This window comes from Schistocerca cancellata, chromosome 1 (assembly GCF_023864275.1).
Source record: "Schistocerca cancellata isolate TAMUIC-IGC-003103 chromosome 1, iqSchCanc2.1, whole genome shotgun sequence".
NCBI lineage: Eukaryota > Metazoa > Arthropoda > Insecta > Orthoptera > Acrididae > Schistocerca > Schistocerca cancellata.
Genome location: NC_064626.1, coordinates 1,270,071,934 through 1,270,087,480, shown reverse-complemented (window position 1 = coordinate 1,270,087,480; position 15,547 = coordinate 1,270,071,934). Strand labels below are relative to the sequence as shown.

Sequence of the window (15,547 nt, the reverse complement as noted above, 5' to 3'; positions counted from 1 at the left end):
TTTACAAAATAAACAGGTTGTTCTAAGTGTCACTGGACTCTAATTATGCATCCTGACCACACCAACACAATAACAGTTAAAAACATTTGTTGTTCAATTTTCATACCGTTTAAGGACAATTTCTCTCCTCAAGAATTGTAAATTTTACTTGAATAAATGAATGAACTTGAAGGCTCAATAAGATAATGTTACTTGAGATTCCAAGATTAAACAGTTTACAGAAAAAATGAGTGTGGTAGCTAATTATCTGCATATTTCACAGATCATAATTGCACCCTCGCCATTTTTTTAGAAGAATGGCAACATACTACTCATTTACATGATTGTTTAAGGTTTTTCTCCATCATAAAGTGATTTATACTTAAATTAATGGTCAATCTCTCTCTCTCTCTCTCTCTCTCTCTCTCTCTCTCTCTCTTCCTCCCCCACCCACCACCCCTCTCTCTCATACATACAATTTTTATTATCACCCTGTAACACATAACGAATGGCCCATAACCATCGGATAGTGCTGAACTCTACTATGAATGCCACTGCTGGTTTACTGGCTTATGAGTGATGGAGACTGTTCTCCAGCTTGGAGACAATTGACCTTTCTTCCCTTATCCAACTAAATGGGAGGTAGCCTGGGATAACCATGTTATTTTAAAAGAAAATTATTTCCACGGGGTGGTTGGTGTTCCCTTACACGCCTTTGGAAAGACCTTCTGAAAGCGTTGACAAGAAGCAGCACCTTGCAGCAAGCTCTATGAGTATTAACAGAAAATAGCCAATTGAAAACCTACATTCTGCTCTAGAGGCTTACTGATCCAAAGGTCTAAATATTAAAATAATTTTGGAGCAGTTTTGGAGCTTGGAGCCCAACTGGCAAACCTCAAAAGGGTAGGATGGAAATCACAACCCTGATGTATTAAACATATTGTACATATAGGGGGTCCAAGAAGTAGGGATGAATATTAAAGTGCTATATAACATACAAAATTTATTGAAAAAGTAATGTTTCTTTCCACAAACACATTAAATAACTTCTCCCATTTTTGTATGAAAAATTATATCCTCCAAATGACCACCCAAGGCTGTACAGTAAGAAGCAATGGGTTAGTTGAAGTTCTCGGTGATGCGTTCACAGACATCTGCTGGGAAGCTGTTAACAACCCTTTTAATTTCATCCTTCAATTGGTGCATTGTTTGTGGTTTGCTCACCTACACTTTTGATTTCACAAATCCACACAAAAAAAATGACAAGGCATAAGATAGCATGATCTGGCAGGCCATTCCTGGTTGCCACTCAAAAAGATAATATTTTGAGGAAACTTCTCATTCAGCACAGCAATTGTTTCATGGGATGTGTGACATGTCGTACCATCTTGCTGAAATGAAAAATCATCATTTTCAATAATAAGAGGGAAAAACCAATCAGAAAGCATGTTTTGGTAATGGTCAGCATTCACAGTGACAGCAGCTCCCTCAACATTTTCAAAAACATACGGGCCGATCACTCCTGCTGCCCAGAACCAACACCACACAGTCATGCATTCTGGATGCATCTCACCTTCCACAGTCACTCGTGGATTTTAGTTACCCCAAATTCTGCAGTGCTGCGTATTGATGAAGCCACTGAGATGGAAGTGCACCTCATCTGAGAAAATTATTCTTTTTGTGAAGTTCTCATTCTCTGCTTGTCAAGCCAAGATCCATTGCATAAATCAATGTCTCTTTCCATGATCTGCAAACTTCAACTCTTGGGTAAGTTGAATCTCGTATGCATGCATTTTGAGATCTTCTGAAAGTGTTTCACAGTGAACTTGGTCATAAATTCAATTGTCGAGCTTGTCAGTGAACCAATTTTTTGGGGCTTATGGTCACACTGCCATGCAGCAATATTTTCTTATTTTTGAACAGAGCATGGTTGTCCAGTTTTTTAACATTTGAAACAGGACCTGTGATTTCAAACTTCCAGATCAACTTTCAAACTGATGATTCGGTTAGAGCAGTACTGTGTCTGACAAGGGAATGGTCCAATAATACGTGTCGAAACCTACCCTGAAATTTTTTACACAGAAAGAAGACAACGAAATAAATGCACTGTCAAAATTTTAGCTGCTAAGAGTCATTGCAAGTATGAAACAAAAATAGCTGAAAACTGCCAAATTCATAACACACCAGGAGGCAGTAGAAATGTACACCCCTACTGGCACTGTAGCAACTGCACATACACAACTAAGAACACACACACACACACACACACACACACACACACACACACAAGGTCAGCAGTACATTTGTAAACAGGAAACACGACACAACCCGATTGTAATTTGTAAAGGATGTTTCAGGTAGCTGTTCGTTGATAGTTTCAATTCAGGGACATGATGCTGGATCTGTTACCAAGGGAAGATATTCTATTTGCAAAATACTGTTGAGAAAATTGAGAGAAACTGCATTTGTCACTGTCCTCATAACGAATCTAATGCCCTCAACTTACATTTTGTGTAAGGACCATGATACAAGTTAAGAGAAATTAGGGATCATACAGAGGCATGTAGGCAGTTGTTTTTCCCTCACTCCATTTGCAAGTGGAACATAAAAGAGAATGACTAGTGTTGGTACAAGGTATCCTCCATCATCAACCATATGATGGGTTGAGGAGTATGTATGTATGTATGTAGATGTACACCAGTTTTGTTGGCAGCAAGCAATAATTACTCAAGAACATTAATTACAAAACTAAATTATCATCTCTGGGTGCAAGCATTCTGAAAACCATGGAAGTACAATTATGCTGACTTAGTTCACTATCTGATTTTTCAGTGCTTTTAGCTACAGTTTTGCTAACTCAATTCACCATCTGATTTTTCAGTGCTTTCAGCTACAGATTTCGTGGTAATTGCTGAACTATACCTGACTGTTTATTTTGTTAGTGATAATATAATGCTTTCTACAAAAATGCCATACTATTTCCATAACTGCATTTACACATCGCGTACTTCTGATGTTAGTGAAATCCAGAGTTCATGCTTCTGACTTGTTTGTCTTCTGCATGATCAGTAACTGTTTTATAAATGACTGTCTAGGTATTGTATTTAAAATACAAATTGTGTCCAATAGGCGTAATAAATATCTTAGTTATGGGGAATAGCATACAGGTAGAGATATAAATCCGAGCAATAGTTCTTTACTTGAAGTCAAAAGTTCTATGAAGTATTTTGAGCTCTAAAACCAAAAATCCTGTTGGTCTGTCACATCTGGATACCTTAGTGAGAGGGTTCCAAGAAAGTATTAATAAGTTTTGTTCAACTGCCCCCCTCCATGGTGGCCCCAGTAGGATGCCAAATCATAGTCTGCCTTGGCAAGGTGGTGATGAATTATATGTTCCTGTTGTGGTCTTCAATCCTGAGACTGGTTTGATGCAGCTCTCCATGCTACTCTATCCTGTGCAAGTTTCTTCATCTCCCAGTACTCACTGCAACCTACATCCTTCTGAATCTGCTTAGTGTATTCATCTCTTGGTCTCCCTCTATGATTTTTACCCTCCACACTGCCCTCCAATGCTAAATTTGTGATCCCTTGATGGCTCAGAACATGTCCTACCAACCTATCCCTTCTTCTAGTCAAGTTGCGCCACAAACTCCTCTTCTCCCCAATTCTATTCAATACCTCCTCATTAGTTATGTGATCTATCCATCTCATCTTCAGCATTCTTCTGTAGCACCACATTTCAAAAGCTTCTATTCTCTTCTTCTCCAAACTATTTATCGTCCATGTTTCACTTCCATACATGGCTACACTCCATACAAATACTTTCAGAAATGACTTCCTGACATTTAAATCTATACTCGATGGTAACAAATTTCTCTTCTTCAGAAATGCTTTCCTTGCCATTGCCAGTCTACATTTTATATCCTCTCTACTTCGACCATCATCAGTTATTTTGCTCCCGAATAGCAAAACTCCTTTACTACTTTAAGTGTCTCATTTCCTAATCTAATTCCCTCAGCATCACCTGACTTAATTCAACTACATTCCATTACCCTCATTTTGCTTTTGTTGATGTTCATCTTATATCCTTCTTTCAAGACACTGTCCACTCCGTTCAACTGCTCTACCAAGTCCTTTGCTGTCTCTGACAGAATTACAATGTCATCGGCGAACCTCAAAGTTTTTATTTCTTCTCCATGGATTTTAATACCTACTCCGAATCTTTCTTTTGTTTCCTTTACTGCTTTCTCAATATACAGATTGAATAACATCGGGGAGAGGCTACAACCCTGTCTCACACCCTTCCCAACCACTGCTTCCCTTCCATGCCCCTCGACTCTTATAACTGCCACCTGGTTTCTGTACAAATTGTAAATAGCCTTTCACCCCCTGTATTTTACCCCTGCCACCTTCAGAATTTGAAAGTATTCCAATCAACATTGTCAAAAGCTTTCTCTAAGTCTACAAATGCTAGAAATGTAGGTTTGCCTTTCCTTATTCTTTCTTCTAAGATAAGTCGTAGAGTCAGTATTGCCTCACATGTTCCAACATTTCTACAGAATCCAAACCGATCTTCCCCGAGGCAGGCTTCTACCAGTTTTTCCATTCGTCTGTAAAGAATTTGCGTTAGTATTTTGCAGTTGTGACTTATTAAACTGATAGTTTGCTAATTTTCACAACTGTCAACACCTGCTTTCTTTGGGATTGGAATTATTATATTCTTCTTGAAGTCTGAGGGTATTTCGCCTGTCTCATACATCTTGGTCACCAGATGGTAGAGTTTTGTCAGGACTGGCTCTCCTTAGGCCGTCAGTAGTTCTAATGGAATGTTGTCCACTCCCGGGGCCTTGTTTCGACTCAGGTCTTTCAGTGCTCTGTCAAACTCTTCACACAGTATCATATCTCCCATTTCATCTTCATCTACATCCTCTTCCATTTCCATAATATTGTCCTCAAGTACATGGTTCTTGTATACACCCTCTATATACTCCTTCCACCTTTCTGCTTTCCATTCTTTGCTTAGATCTGGGTTTCCATCTGAGCTCTTGATATTCATACAAGTGCCTCTCTTTTCTCCAAAGGTCTCTTTAATTTTCCTGTAGGCAGTATCTATCTTACCCCTAGTGAGATAAGCCTATACATCCTTACATTTGTCCTCTAGCCATCCCTGCTTAGCCATTTTGCACTTCCTGTCAGTCTCATTTTTGAGATGTTTGTATTCCTTTCTGCCTGCTTCATTTACTACATTTTTATATTTTCTCCTTTCATCAATTAAATTCATTATTTCTTCTGTCACCCAATGATTTCTACTAGCCCTCATCTTTTTACCTACTTGATCCTCTGCTGCCTTCACTACTTCATCCCTCAGAGCTACCCATTATTCTTCTACTGTATTTCTTTTCCGCATTCGTGACAATTGTTTCCTTATGCTCTCCCTGAAACTCTGTACAACCTATGGTTTAGTCAGTTTATCCAGGTCCCATCTCCTTAAATTCCCACCTTTTTGCAGTTTCTTCAATTTTATTCTACAGTTCATAACAAATAGATCGTGGTCAGAGTCCACATCTGCCCCTGGAAATGTCCTACAATTTAAAACCTGGTTCCTAAATCTCTGTCTTACCATTATATAATCTATCTGATTCCTTCTAGTATCTTCAGGATTCTTCCATGTGTACAACCTTCTTTTATGATTCTTGAATCAAGTGCTAGCTATGTTTAAGTTACGCTCTGTGCAAAATTCTACCAGACTGCTTCCTCTGTCATTTCTTACCCGCAACCCATATTCACCAACTATGTTTCCTTCTCTCCCTTTTCCTATTCTCAAATTCCAGTCACCCATGACTATTAAATTTTCGTCTCCCTTCACTACCTGAATAATTTCTTTTATCTCATCATACATTTGATCAATTTCTTCATCCTCTGCAGAGCTAGTTGGCATATAAACTTGTACTACTGTAGTAGGTGTGTGCTTCGTGTCTATCTTGGCCACAATAATGCATTCACTATGCTGTTTGTAGTAGCTTACCCGCACTCCTATTTTTTTATTCATAATTAAACCTACTCCTGCATTACCCCCATTTGATTTTGTATTTATAACCCTGTATTCACCTGACCAAAAGTCTTGTTCCTCCTGCCACCGAACTTCACTAATTCCCACTATATCTAAGTTCAACCTATCCAGTTCCCTTTTTAAATTTTCTAACCTACCTGCCTGATTAAGGGATCTGACATTCCATGCTCCGATCCATAGAACGCCAGTTTTCTTTCTCCTGATACTGACGTCCTCATGAGAAGTCCCTGTCTGGAGATCTGAATGGGGGACTATTTTACCTCCGGAATATTTTACCCAAGAGGTCACCATCATCATTTAACCATACAGTAAAGCTGCATGCCCTTGGGAAAAATTATGGCTGTAGTTTCCCCTTGCTTTCAGCTGTTCACAGACCAGCACAGCAAAGCCGTTTTGATAAGTGTTACAAGGCCAGCTCAGTCAATCACCCAGACTGTTGCCCCTGCAACTACTGAAAAGGCTGCTGCCCCTCTTCAGGAACCACATGTTTGTCTGGCCTCTCAACAGATACCCTCCATTTTGGTTGCATCTACGGTACGGCAATCTGTATCACTGAGGCACGCAAGCCTCCCCACCAACGGTAAGGTCCATGGTTCATGGGGAGGGGGGGTGAATTATATAGATAATTACTTTTTACTTTGAGTGTGAGTGTAACACAGGAACCATGCAACACAGCCTTCAAATATAGGATAAGCTTAAATAATCCACTGGGTTTCAAAGTACTGCACATAGACTGGTAAACAATGTACAAAGACAGGTGATAAATGAAAATATGGATACACTTACCAAGTTTAAAAAGCTTGCCTTGTGACTCGCATGCACATTAAGTGGGAGGCCTGTGATGGCACTCTACAAGATGGTGTCAATGCAGGAGAAGAGTTTTCGTGTGTTATAATATGTGGAGTGAAGGTCAAGCATTCAGCTTCCATTCATATGCAAATGCAGAAAAGCTGCACCTGGTCGCCAGAGCACTTAGCATTGGTTCCACCAGTTTCATGATATTGGTTGTCTGTCCAAAGGTTAAAGAATGGGGCAACCACATGTCTCAGATGATATCGTGGAACAGGTAAGAGAGCATTGTGCACAAACCAAAAGAATCAACAATTCGTGCAAGCTGTGAACTGGGTGTTCCACAAAAAACAATGTGGAATGTTTTGTGACAGCATTTGCATTTCAAACCCTACCATTCACAACTGTTACTACACCTGACTCCAGACAATTATGCCACTGATTAGAGTTTTGTACCCAAAAGTAGCAAGCTATGGAAGACAATGATGACTTTGCAGGAACTTTGATATTCAATGATGAAGTGACTTTCCATCTGTTGGGAAATGAGGATAATCACAATGTGAGTGTATGGGGTACTAAGTTGCCACACATATGTGTGGAGTTGGAAAGAGCTTCACCAAAGATGAAATGAAACAATATTATGAAAAGGAAAGTTGCTACTCACCATACAGCAGTGATGCTGAGCTGCAGATAGGCACAATAAAAAGACTGTCACAAACAATGCTTTCAGCCAGTAAGGTGACAGACACAGACACAAACAGTCACACAAACGCAGCTCACACACACGAGTGCAGTCTCAGGCAACTGAAGCCACTCTGCAAGCAGTAGCACCAGCACTTGATGGGAGTATGACTGGGTGTGGTCAAGGAGGAGGCTGGGTGGGGAGGGGGAGGGATAGTAGTTTAGGGGTGGCGGACAGTGAAGTGCTGCAGGTTAGCTGGTGGGCTGGCGAGAGGTGGGGGGGGGGGGGGGGGGAGTAGTGGAAAAGGAGAAAAGTAAAAAGACTGGGTGTGATAGTGTAAGAGGGCTGTGTAGTGCTGAAATGGGAACAGGGAAGGGGCTGGATGGGTGGGGACAATGACTAATGAAGGTTGAGGCCAGGAGGGTTATGGAAATGTAGGATATATTGCAGGGAAAGTTCCCAGCTGCACAGTTCAGAAAAGCTGGTGTTAGTGGGAAGGATCCATATGGCACAGGTTGTGAAGCAGTCATTAAAATGAAGGATGTCATGTTTGGCAGCATGCTCAGCAACAGGGTGGTCCACTTGTTTCTTGATTAGTTTGTCCGTGGCCATTCATGTGGACAGATAGCATGTTGGTTGTTATGCCCATATAGAATGCAGCACAGTGGTTGCAGCTTAGCTAGTAGATCACATGACTGGTTTCACAAGTAGTCCTGCCTTTGATGGGAGAGATGATGTTTGTGACCAGACTGGAGTAGGTATTAATGGGAGGATGTATGGGACAGGTCTTGCGTCTAGGTCTACTACGAGGGTATGAGCCATGAGGTAAGGGGTTAGGAGCAGGGTTTGTGTAGGGATGAATGACACCTGTGCCATATCCAAGACAAAGGTGTATGGTCCCCTTTCTCTCATCAAGCAAACAGTGACACATTCCATACACCTTCATATGTTGCAGTTGTGTTTGTTGCCATAACTGACTACTCATTACCAAGCTTTCATTTTCCAACAGGATGGGGATCAACCTCACTGGAGCATAACTGTCCGCATCTTTCTCAACAGAGAACTGCCATATAGCTGGATATGACACAATGGTGTTGGTGAAGTTTCCCTGTTGCCATGACCCACCAGGTTACCAGAGCTCATGCCATGTGATTTCTTCCTGTAGGGTTATGTTAAGGACAAAGTTGATGTACCCCCAATGTCAACAACACTGCAAGAACTGCAGGAACACATCACTGATACTGTGACAGACGTTGACAGAAGCATGCTAGTGGACATGTGGACAGAACTGGATTACTATTTGAATGTGTGCTGGGCGACCAAGGGTGCACACATTGAACATTTGTAGAATGTCCCAGAAACATGGTGAGTGTATCTATCTTTTCATGTATCATCCAACTTTGCACATCATATACTTGTAAATAAACAGGGCTTTGAAATCCAATGAATCATTTACGCTAACCGTGTACCGTTCTAGATATCCAAAGACAAGCTAGAGAGCTCCCTCTCTGTTCAAGAAATCTGTGAATTGGATTCCTTATCTGAATATAAGATTAAAGTGAATGTTATCCTCATTATCAGCTTCATAGGTGTATCTTATTTTATGTAACTAAGTATACACATTTCATCACACAGTAAATGAGAAAAATAATGCTTCGTATTGGCATATGTCAGCAAGCCACATCAGAAAAAAAACCACACACACACACACACACAATCTATTTATTCAAGTATTTAACTTTGTGTCTTATTTCCATATAAAATGAGAAAATTACTTTGTGATTAAGATACACTTTCCATAATTGCTTACCACAGATTCTTGTTCACGGGTATCCAGCCATCTTCTTTGCTGGCCAAGCATAATATTGCTCCAATTATTCCACATATAGTACCCCAAGAAAGCCATCGAAGAATCCTTGACTTCCATTCCCAGAAGAGTATTAGTGTTGTTCCAGCTTGGACTCCAAGGATGACTTGAAAAATACTAGTGATACAGCCTGCAACGAACAAAGAAGACAGCACTTTTAAATATTTCTATAAAAGATTATATAGTGGTCTCCTCTAAAAATATTAAGTGAAGGGCAGAGTTTCTATGTTTCTTTTTTTTCAGTATATATTGTAAGCAGCAAGTCATGAGTTCCTGTTTCCACACTCAACATTCTAATTAAAAGGCTGGCCACTATGGATGAGCAGTTCTAGGCACTTCAGTCCAGAACCACACTGCTGCTACGGTTGAAGGTTCGAATCCTGCCTCAGGCATGGATGTGTGTGATGTCTTTAGGTTAGTTAGGTTTAAGTAGTTCTAAGTCTAGGGGACTGATGACCTCAGATGTTAAGTCCCATAGTGCTTAGAGCCATTTGAACCATTTGAATCCAATTAAAAACTTCTGAGATATTAAAATTCTTTTTTTAATAGCTGAATTTATAATAAAAATTGACACTGAAGGTAGAAAGAGCCATAAAAAAATCAGACTTTTCTTTCAAAATACTTTCATAAGGAATGGAGAACCCTACTATATTCTTTCTATTCAATTTTTTAAAATTAATGTCTCGTATCTCTGCTCCAAATCCTCTTCTCTTCTTAGTATTGCAGTGTTATATTTAACACACCTTGGACTTCCCAAAACAAACTGTTCTTGCTTCTGTTTTTTCAAACGTAGTTGAAATGTTGCTTTGGTAGACTGATTTCTGATAATCTTTAAATGCGGCAGAAAAGTTAATTTTGCTTTCTCACATTGTATTTTCTATTGATTAAAATGCATTTCTGAGAATTTTTGGAACCTACCACGGTCCTTTGCATAATCCATGAGCAAGTTGTAGTAAATCAGCGTTTGTGATTTAGTCACTGTTGCAGATATTATAACTAACATATTGTGTTACATCTAGTTTTCCCTTATATTATCTGAATTTATCATAAATTAGCTCTGTTTTTGAGTTTTCTAACAACTATAATTAACCTCAAAAACATTTTAGTAAACTAGTAGTTTTTACCACAAGTTTTTGTGTTGCCATAATAGGAATCTTCTTTTGTGTATCTGTTAAATTCTTGTAGGGAATTAGCCACTTTTTAGCTCAACAGATTAAAAGATAATCAATGGGCTTAATTTATATTTATTTGTTCACTGCCTTGTAACACATTGCACCAGCCGAAATGCAACCCCACTGTGAATGCTGTTCTCAAACATAGGATGAGTTGGTTGACATTCATATGCAGCTGGAAATCGCAGTGACTACTGTCAAACAATTGGTGGCTACTGCGAACCCAAGTGTTGGAAGAACTCCTGAGAGTCATGTACCTGTGATACTGGTACCAAAGGTACCTCAAGGACTCAGGGTGTTGTACTGAACCCCCTAATCAGCAAATTTGAGATGCTGTCTTTCACAGAAACTGAGGCAGTGGGATTCACTTCACCTGTTTTGGTGAAACCTGTTTTGTCTGGTGTCAAAAGGAGGCAAACACAAAAGTGTAGGGCCTATTAATCATTGGCAGTTTAAATGTATGGCGAATTGTGGTACCTGTTAGGAAAATGGCAGCAAGAGACAGGAAATGACACCAGGTGCACTCAGTATGTATGCCTGGGGCCCTCATTCAACATGTTAAAGAGGCTATTCCAGAAGCCACTTAGGGAACAGAGTGCAACCAACTACAGATTGTGGTGCACATTGGAAAAATGATGCCTGTAATCTGGTTCTGACCTCTGGGTCATTCCAGGGCTTGGCAGAGAAGGTTGAGAAGATTAGCCCTGCACATGGAGTTTCAACAAATCTCACACTCTGCGGTATTGTCCCCAGAAATGACCATGGCCCTTTGGTTCTTAGTTGAGTGGAAGGACTGAGCCAGACTTCTGTGATGAGCTAGTCTGTGACTTCCTGGACTTGTACCATAGAGTTGGGAACTGTAGGGTCCCCCAAAATGGCTGAGATGTGTGCTACACACATGAGGGTGCTACTCAGGTAGCTGACTGTGCATTGGTGCACACAAGGGTTTTCCAGAGCAGGATTCTCTCTGCCATGCACCTCATGGTGGTTTACAGAGTATAGATGTAGATGTAGATGCAATTTCTCAATAGATGATTTTACAAAACAAGGGTAATAGAACAAAGTCAAATTACGTCAGGCAGTTCTGGGGAAATTAGATTAGGAAGTGAGACACTAAAGGTAATAGATGAGTTTTGTTATTCTGGCAGTAAAATTACTGATGATGACTGATGTAGGGAGGATATAAAATGTGGAGTGGCAACAGTATGAAAAGCGTTTCTGATGAAGAGAAATTTGTTAACACTGAATACAAATTTAAGTGTTTGGAAGTCTTTTGTGAAGGCATTTGTAGCTTTGGACAGAAGTGGAACATAAGCAGTTCACACAAGAAAAGAACAGAAGCTTCTGAAATTGCAAGCTACAGAATAATGTTAAGATTAGATGGGTAATGAGGAAATACTCAAAAGAAGTAGTTGGAGAGAAAAGAAATTTGTGGCATAATGTGACTAAAAGAAGGAATCAGTTGATATTTCACATTCTGAAACACCAAGGAGTCAAGAGTTCTGTATCGGAGGGAAGTGTGGGGCATAAAAATTTTAATGGGAGACCAAAGATGAATGAAGTAAGCAGTTCAACAAAATGTAGATTGCAGTAGTTATTCAGAGGTGAAGAGGCTTGCACAGGATAGAGTAGTATGGAGAACTGTATCAAACCAGTCTTCAGATTGAGAACCACAACAACAATACATATTGTTACTCATCACATACAGGAGGTGTTGAGTGGCAGACAGGAACACTGAAATAAAGACTGTGTGATATACCTGGTCATAAATCAGCTCGTAGTTCCTCGGTAGCAGCAATCACAGCAAAAAACTGGCCATAAATATCGATGGGTACAGCACTAATTACATCCAATAATGTAGTTGACACACACATTAGGTTTCACAGGTTTTATTTCCATAAGTGGGAGACCTCCTCACTGAACTAGTTATGGCCAGTCTGTGTCTTAATTACATAATTAAGTCTCATTTATGAGGTATGCACATACTGCACTTTCTAATTACACAGCAATAGACACTGTGCAGTATAACCTAACCGACTAGGAACAGTCTCACTCAGATGACTGATACATGTGGGCATTTATGTATTAAAGTCAACCAGCAATCATTGTTAACTGCCCTATCTAATTGTCTGCCTTCTTATTCACAACAACATGTCATTGCACTATTACATACATGCTCAGAATCTTGGAACAAACTGAGCTAAAAATTGGTTCAGGCACAGTGCTTATACAGCTTTGCAAAAATGGCTACTAAAGTTTCACATTGCTAAATATGTAACTGTGATAGTTTACATTTAGAATTTTACCTCTCAAACTAATTGAATAGTGCAGAAAAATTTGGCTTGAACTTTATGTTACAATTAGAGTTCCGACTGAAATAAGTCTTCTTGATGATGAAACTGCAAAAACAGCTATTATTAACAAACAAACCACACATAAAACTGTTAATCATCCAGAAAATAATTAAATGCTGGTATTCCTACCATATTTTGGAAATTAGCTACATGAATACTTTAAGGATTTCTATGGGCTATTTTTCCAACTTCATCGGCAATACAGTGATTCATCTGTTTACTTGTCAACACTGTGCCTGGAATAGGAAATAATTACTGTTAGTTAACTGAACTGAAATTTAGCAAAACTACTTACCTGAAATAGTTCAAATTAATTAGGAAATTATTCTGACCAATGTAATTTAGCAAAGCTGGGCCTGGTCTTAAACTCAGAATTACAGAATGACAACTTTATGCTATGCCACATCTTGCACTAACACTATTAATAATTAAGAAAGCAATAAAAATTATTTAAGGAGGCAAATAACAAAACAAAATGGGAATGGGTCCCACTTGCTTGCTACAACTGCTAAATATTATCAGCCATTACACCAAGTCTTTTGTGAGATTGTGAGATGTAGATAAAGTAAAGTTGTAAGGCACAATTCGCTGTGAAGCACTGAAGGACAGGTTCTGTTACTTAAATGGAAAGTTTTCCTCACTGCCACCTTTCCTTCACAGAGTGTGAGAGTTAAGTGTTTAAATTATTCTGATAAGTGTATGTGACTGTAAGGGGCATATGTATGGTGTGATGTCATGTTTGTGTTGGATGATGATGATGATGATGATGATGAGAGAAGGGAGTGGGTGAAAGCCAGAGCCAGCACATAACTTATTCCTCTGGAATAGCTAAAGGGGACTGCTGACCTTAACATCCCCATCCAATGGACAGATTGTCATCATCAGTGTCACATAGCCTCATTCCATGAGTCACTGTGGAGAGATTTGGAATTTAATACAGGTCAGTGACACAAAGACTGGTAATCAGAAACTTTATACCATCACCTGACCTCCTTTTTTCCTAAAGGCAAAGGGAAGGCAACCAACAGTAAGTGGTTTCCCAGTTATTTTGTACAGTACTTGTTGCAGTCAACATTGTTTAGCTTTGGTGGTCTGATGAGAACCAGTGCATTCAATTATGCTAGGCCATTGGAAGGGGATGTAAATAAAACACACACACATTCACATAAGCATCAGTCACACTCACACATGGTCACTGTCATCTCCTGGCACATAGGCCTGGCTGTGTCTTAGGTGTACAACAATCTTGGTTGGGGTGGGTAGTGTGGTACAAGAGAGATGTGGGACAGGGAGGAGGAGGCATGCACAGTAAGGGCAAGGGAAGATAGCTGATAATAATTAGCAGTTTTTCTTCAATGTGTCTACCTGCTCCCAACGTCTCCTCTATTTGGTGAGTAGCAGTCTTCGTGTTTCACGGTGTTTAGGAAGATCTTTCTTATAATTCCCCCAAGTGAAAACAGAATTAAATAGTTCATCAGATGTCTGAGGTGAACAGCTTATCTGTCTCATCCCTTACAATTTATATGTAATCCACCAACTGATAAATAAAAAAAACTACAGGACTCGTCACATTTCTGTGTGCATTGCTGCTGCTCAGTGCTTTCAAAAGATGGTAAGTGGTAGTTTAGTTCAATTTAGTTGTCTGCATGTTCCATGTTCATATCGAACACAATTGGCTGCTTGGTCCCCCTGAATGACCAGTTTGAGGCCATGTGCAGCCCAATTTGATTTTGCCAGTTGTTCTTGTTGTTTTTGTGGTCTTCAGTCCTGAGACTGGTTTGATGCAGCTCTCCATGCTACTCTATCCTGTGCAAGCTTCTTCATCACCCAGTACTTACTGCAAACCTACATCCTTCTGAATCTGTCTAGTGAATTCATCTATTGGTCTCCCTCTTCGATTTTTACCCTCCACGCTGCCCTCCAATACTCAATTGGTGGTCCCTCAATGTCTCAGAACATGTTGTACCAACTGATCCCTTCTTCTAGTCAAGTTGTGCCACAAGTTCCTCTTCTCACCAATTATATTCAATACCTCCTCATTAGTTATGTGATCTACCCATCTAATCTTCAGCATTCTTCTGTAGCACCACATTTCGAAAGCTTCTATTCTCTTCTTGTCTAAACTATTTATCATCCACGTTTCACTTCCATACATGGCTACACTCCATACAAATACTTTCAGAAATGACTTCCTGACATTTAAATCTATACTCGATATTAACAAATTTTTCTTCTTCAGAAACGCTTTTCCCTGCCATTGCCAGTCTACATTTTATATCCTCTCTACTTTGACCATCATCAGTTATTTTGCTCCCCAAATAGCAAAACTCCTTTACTACTTTAAGTGTCTCATTTCCTAATCTAATTCCCTCAGCATCACCCGACTTAATTCAACTACATTCCATTATCCTCGTTTTGCTTTTGTTGATGTTCATCTTATATTCTCCCTTCAAGACACCATCCATTCCGTTCAACTGCTCTTCCAAGTCCTTTGCTGTCTCTGACAGAATTACAATGTCATCAGCAAACCTCAAAGTTTTTATTTCTTCTCCATGGATTTTAATACCTACTCTGAATTTTTATTTTGTTTCCTTTACTGCTTGCTCAATATACAGATTTAATAACATCGGCGAG

General features: G+C 39.6%; 1 protein-coding gene across 1 annotated transcript in view; it reads right to left on the bottom strand.

Moving 5' to 3' along the window:
* Nucleotides 1-15,547, bottom strand: part of LOC126095019 (heparan-alpha-glucosaminide N-acetyltransferase-like) — a 217,451-nt gene that overhangs the window by 10,248 nt on the left and 191,656 nt on the right. Inside the window, exon 11 of the mRNA XM_049909683.1 lies at nucleotides 9,331-9,517. Within this exon, the coding sequence (XP_049765640.1) occupies nucleotides 9,331-9,517 (187 nt within the window). The remainder of the gene's footprint in view (nucleotides 1-9,330; nucleotides 9,518-15,547) is intronic.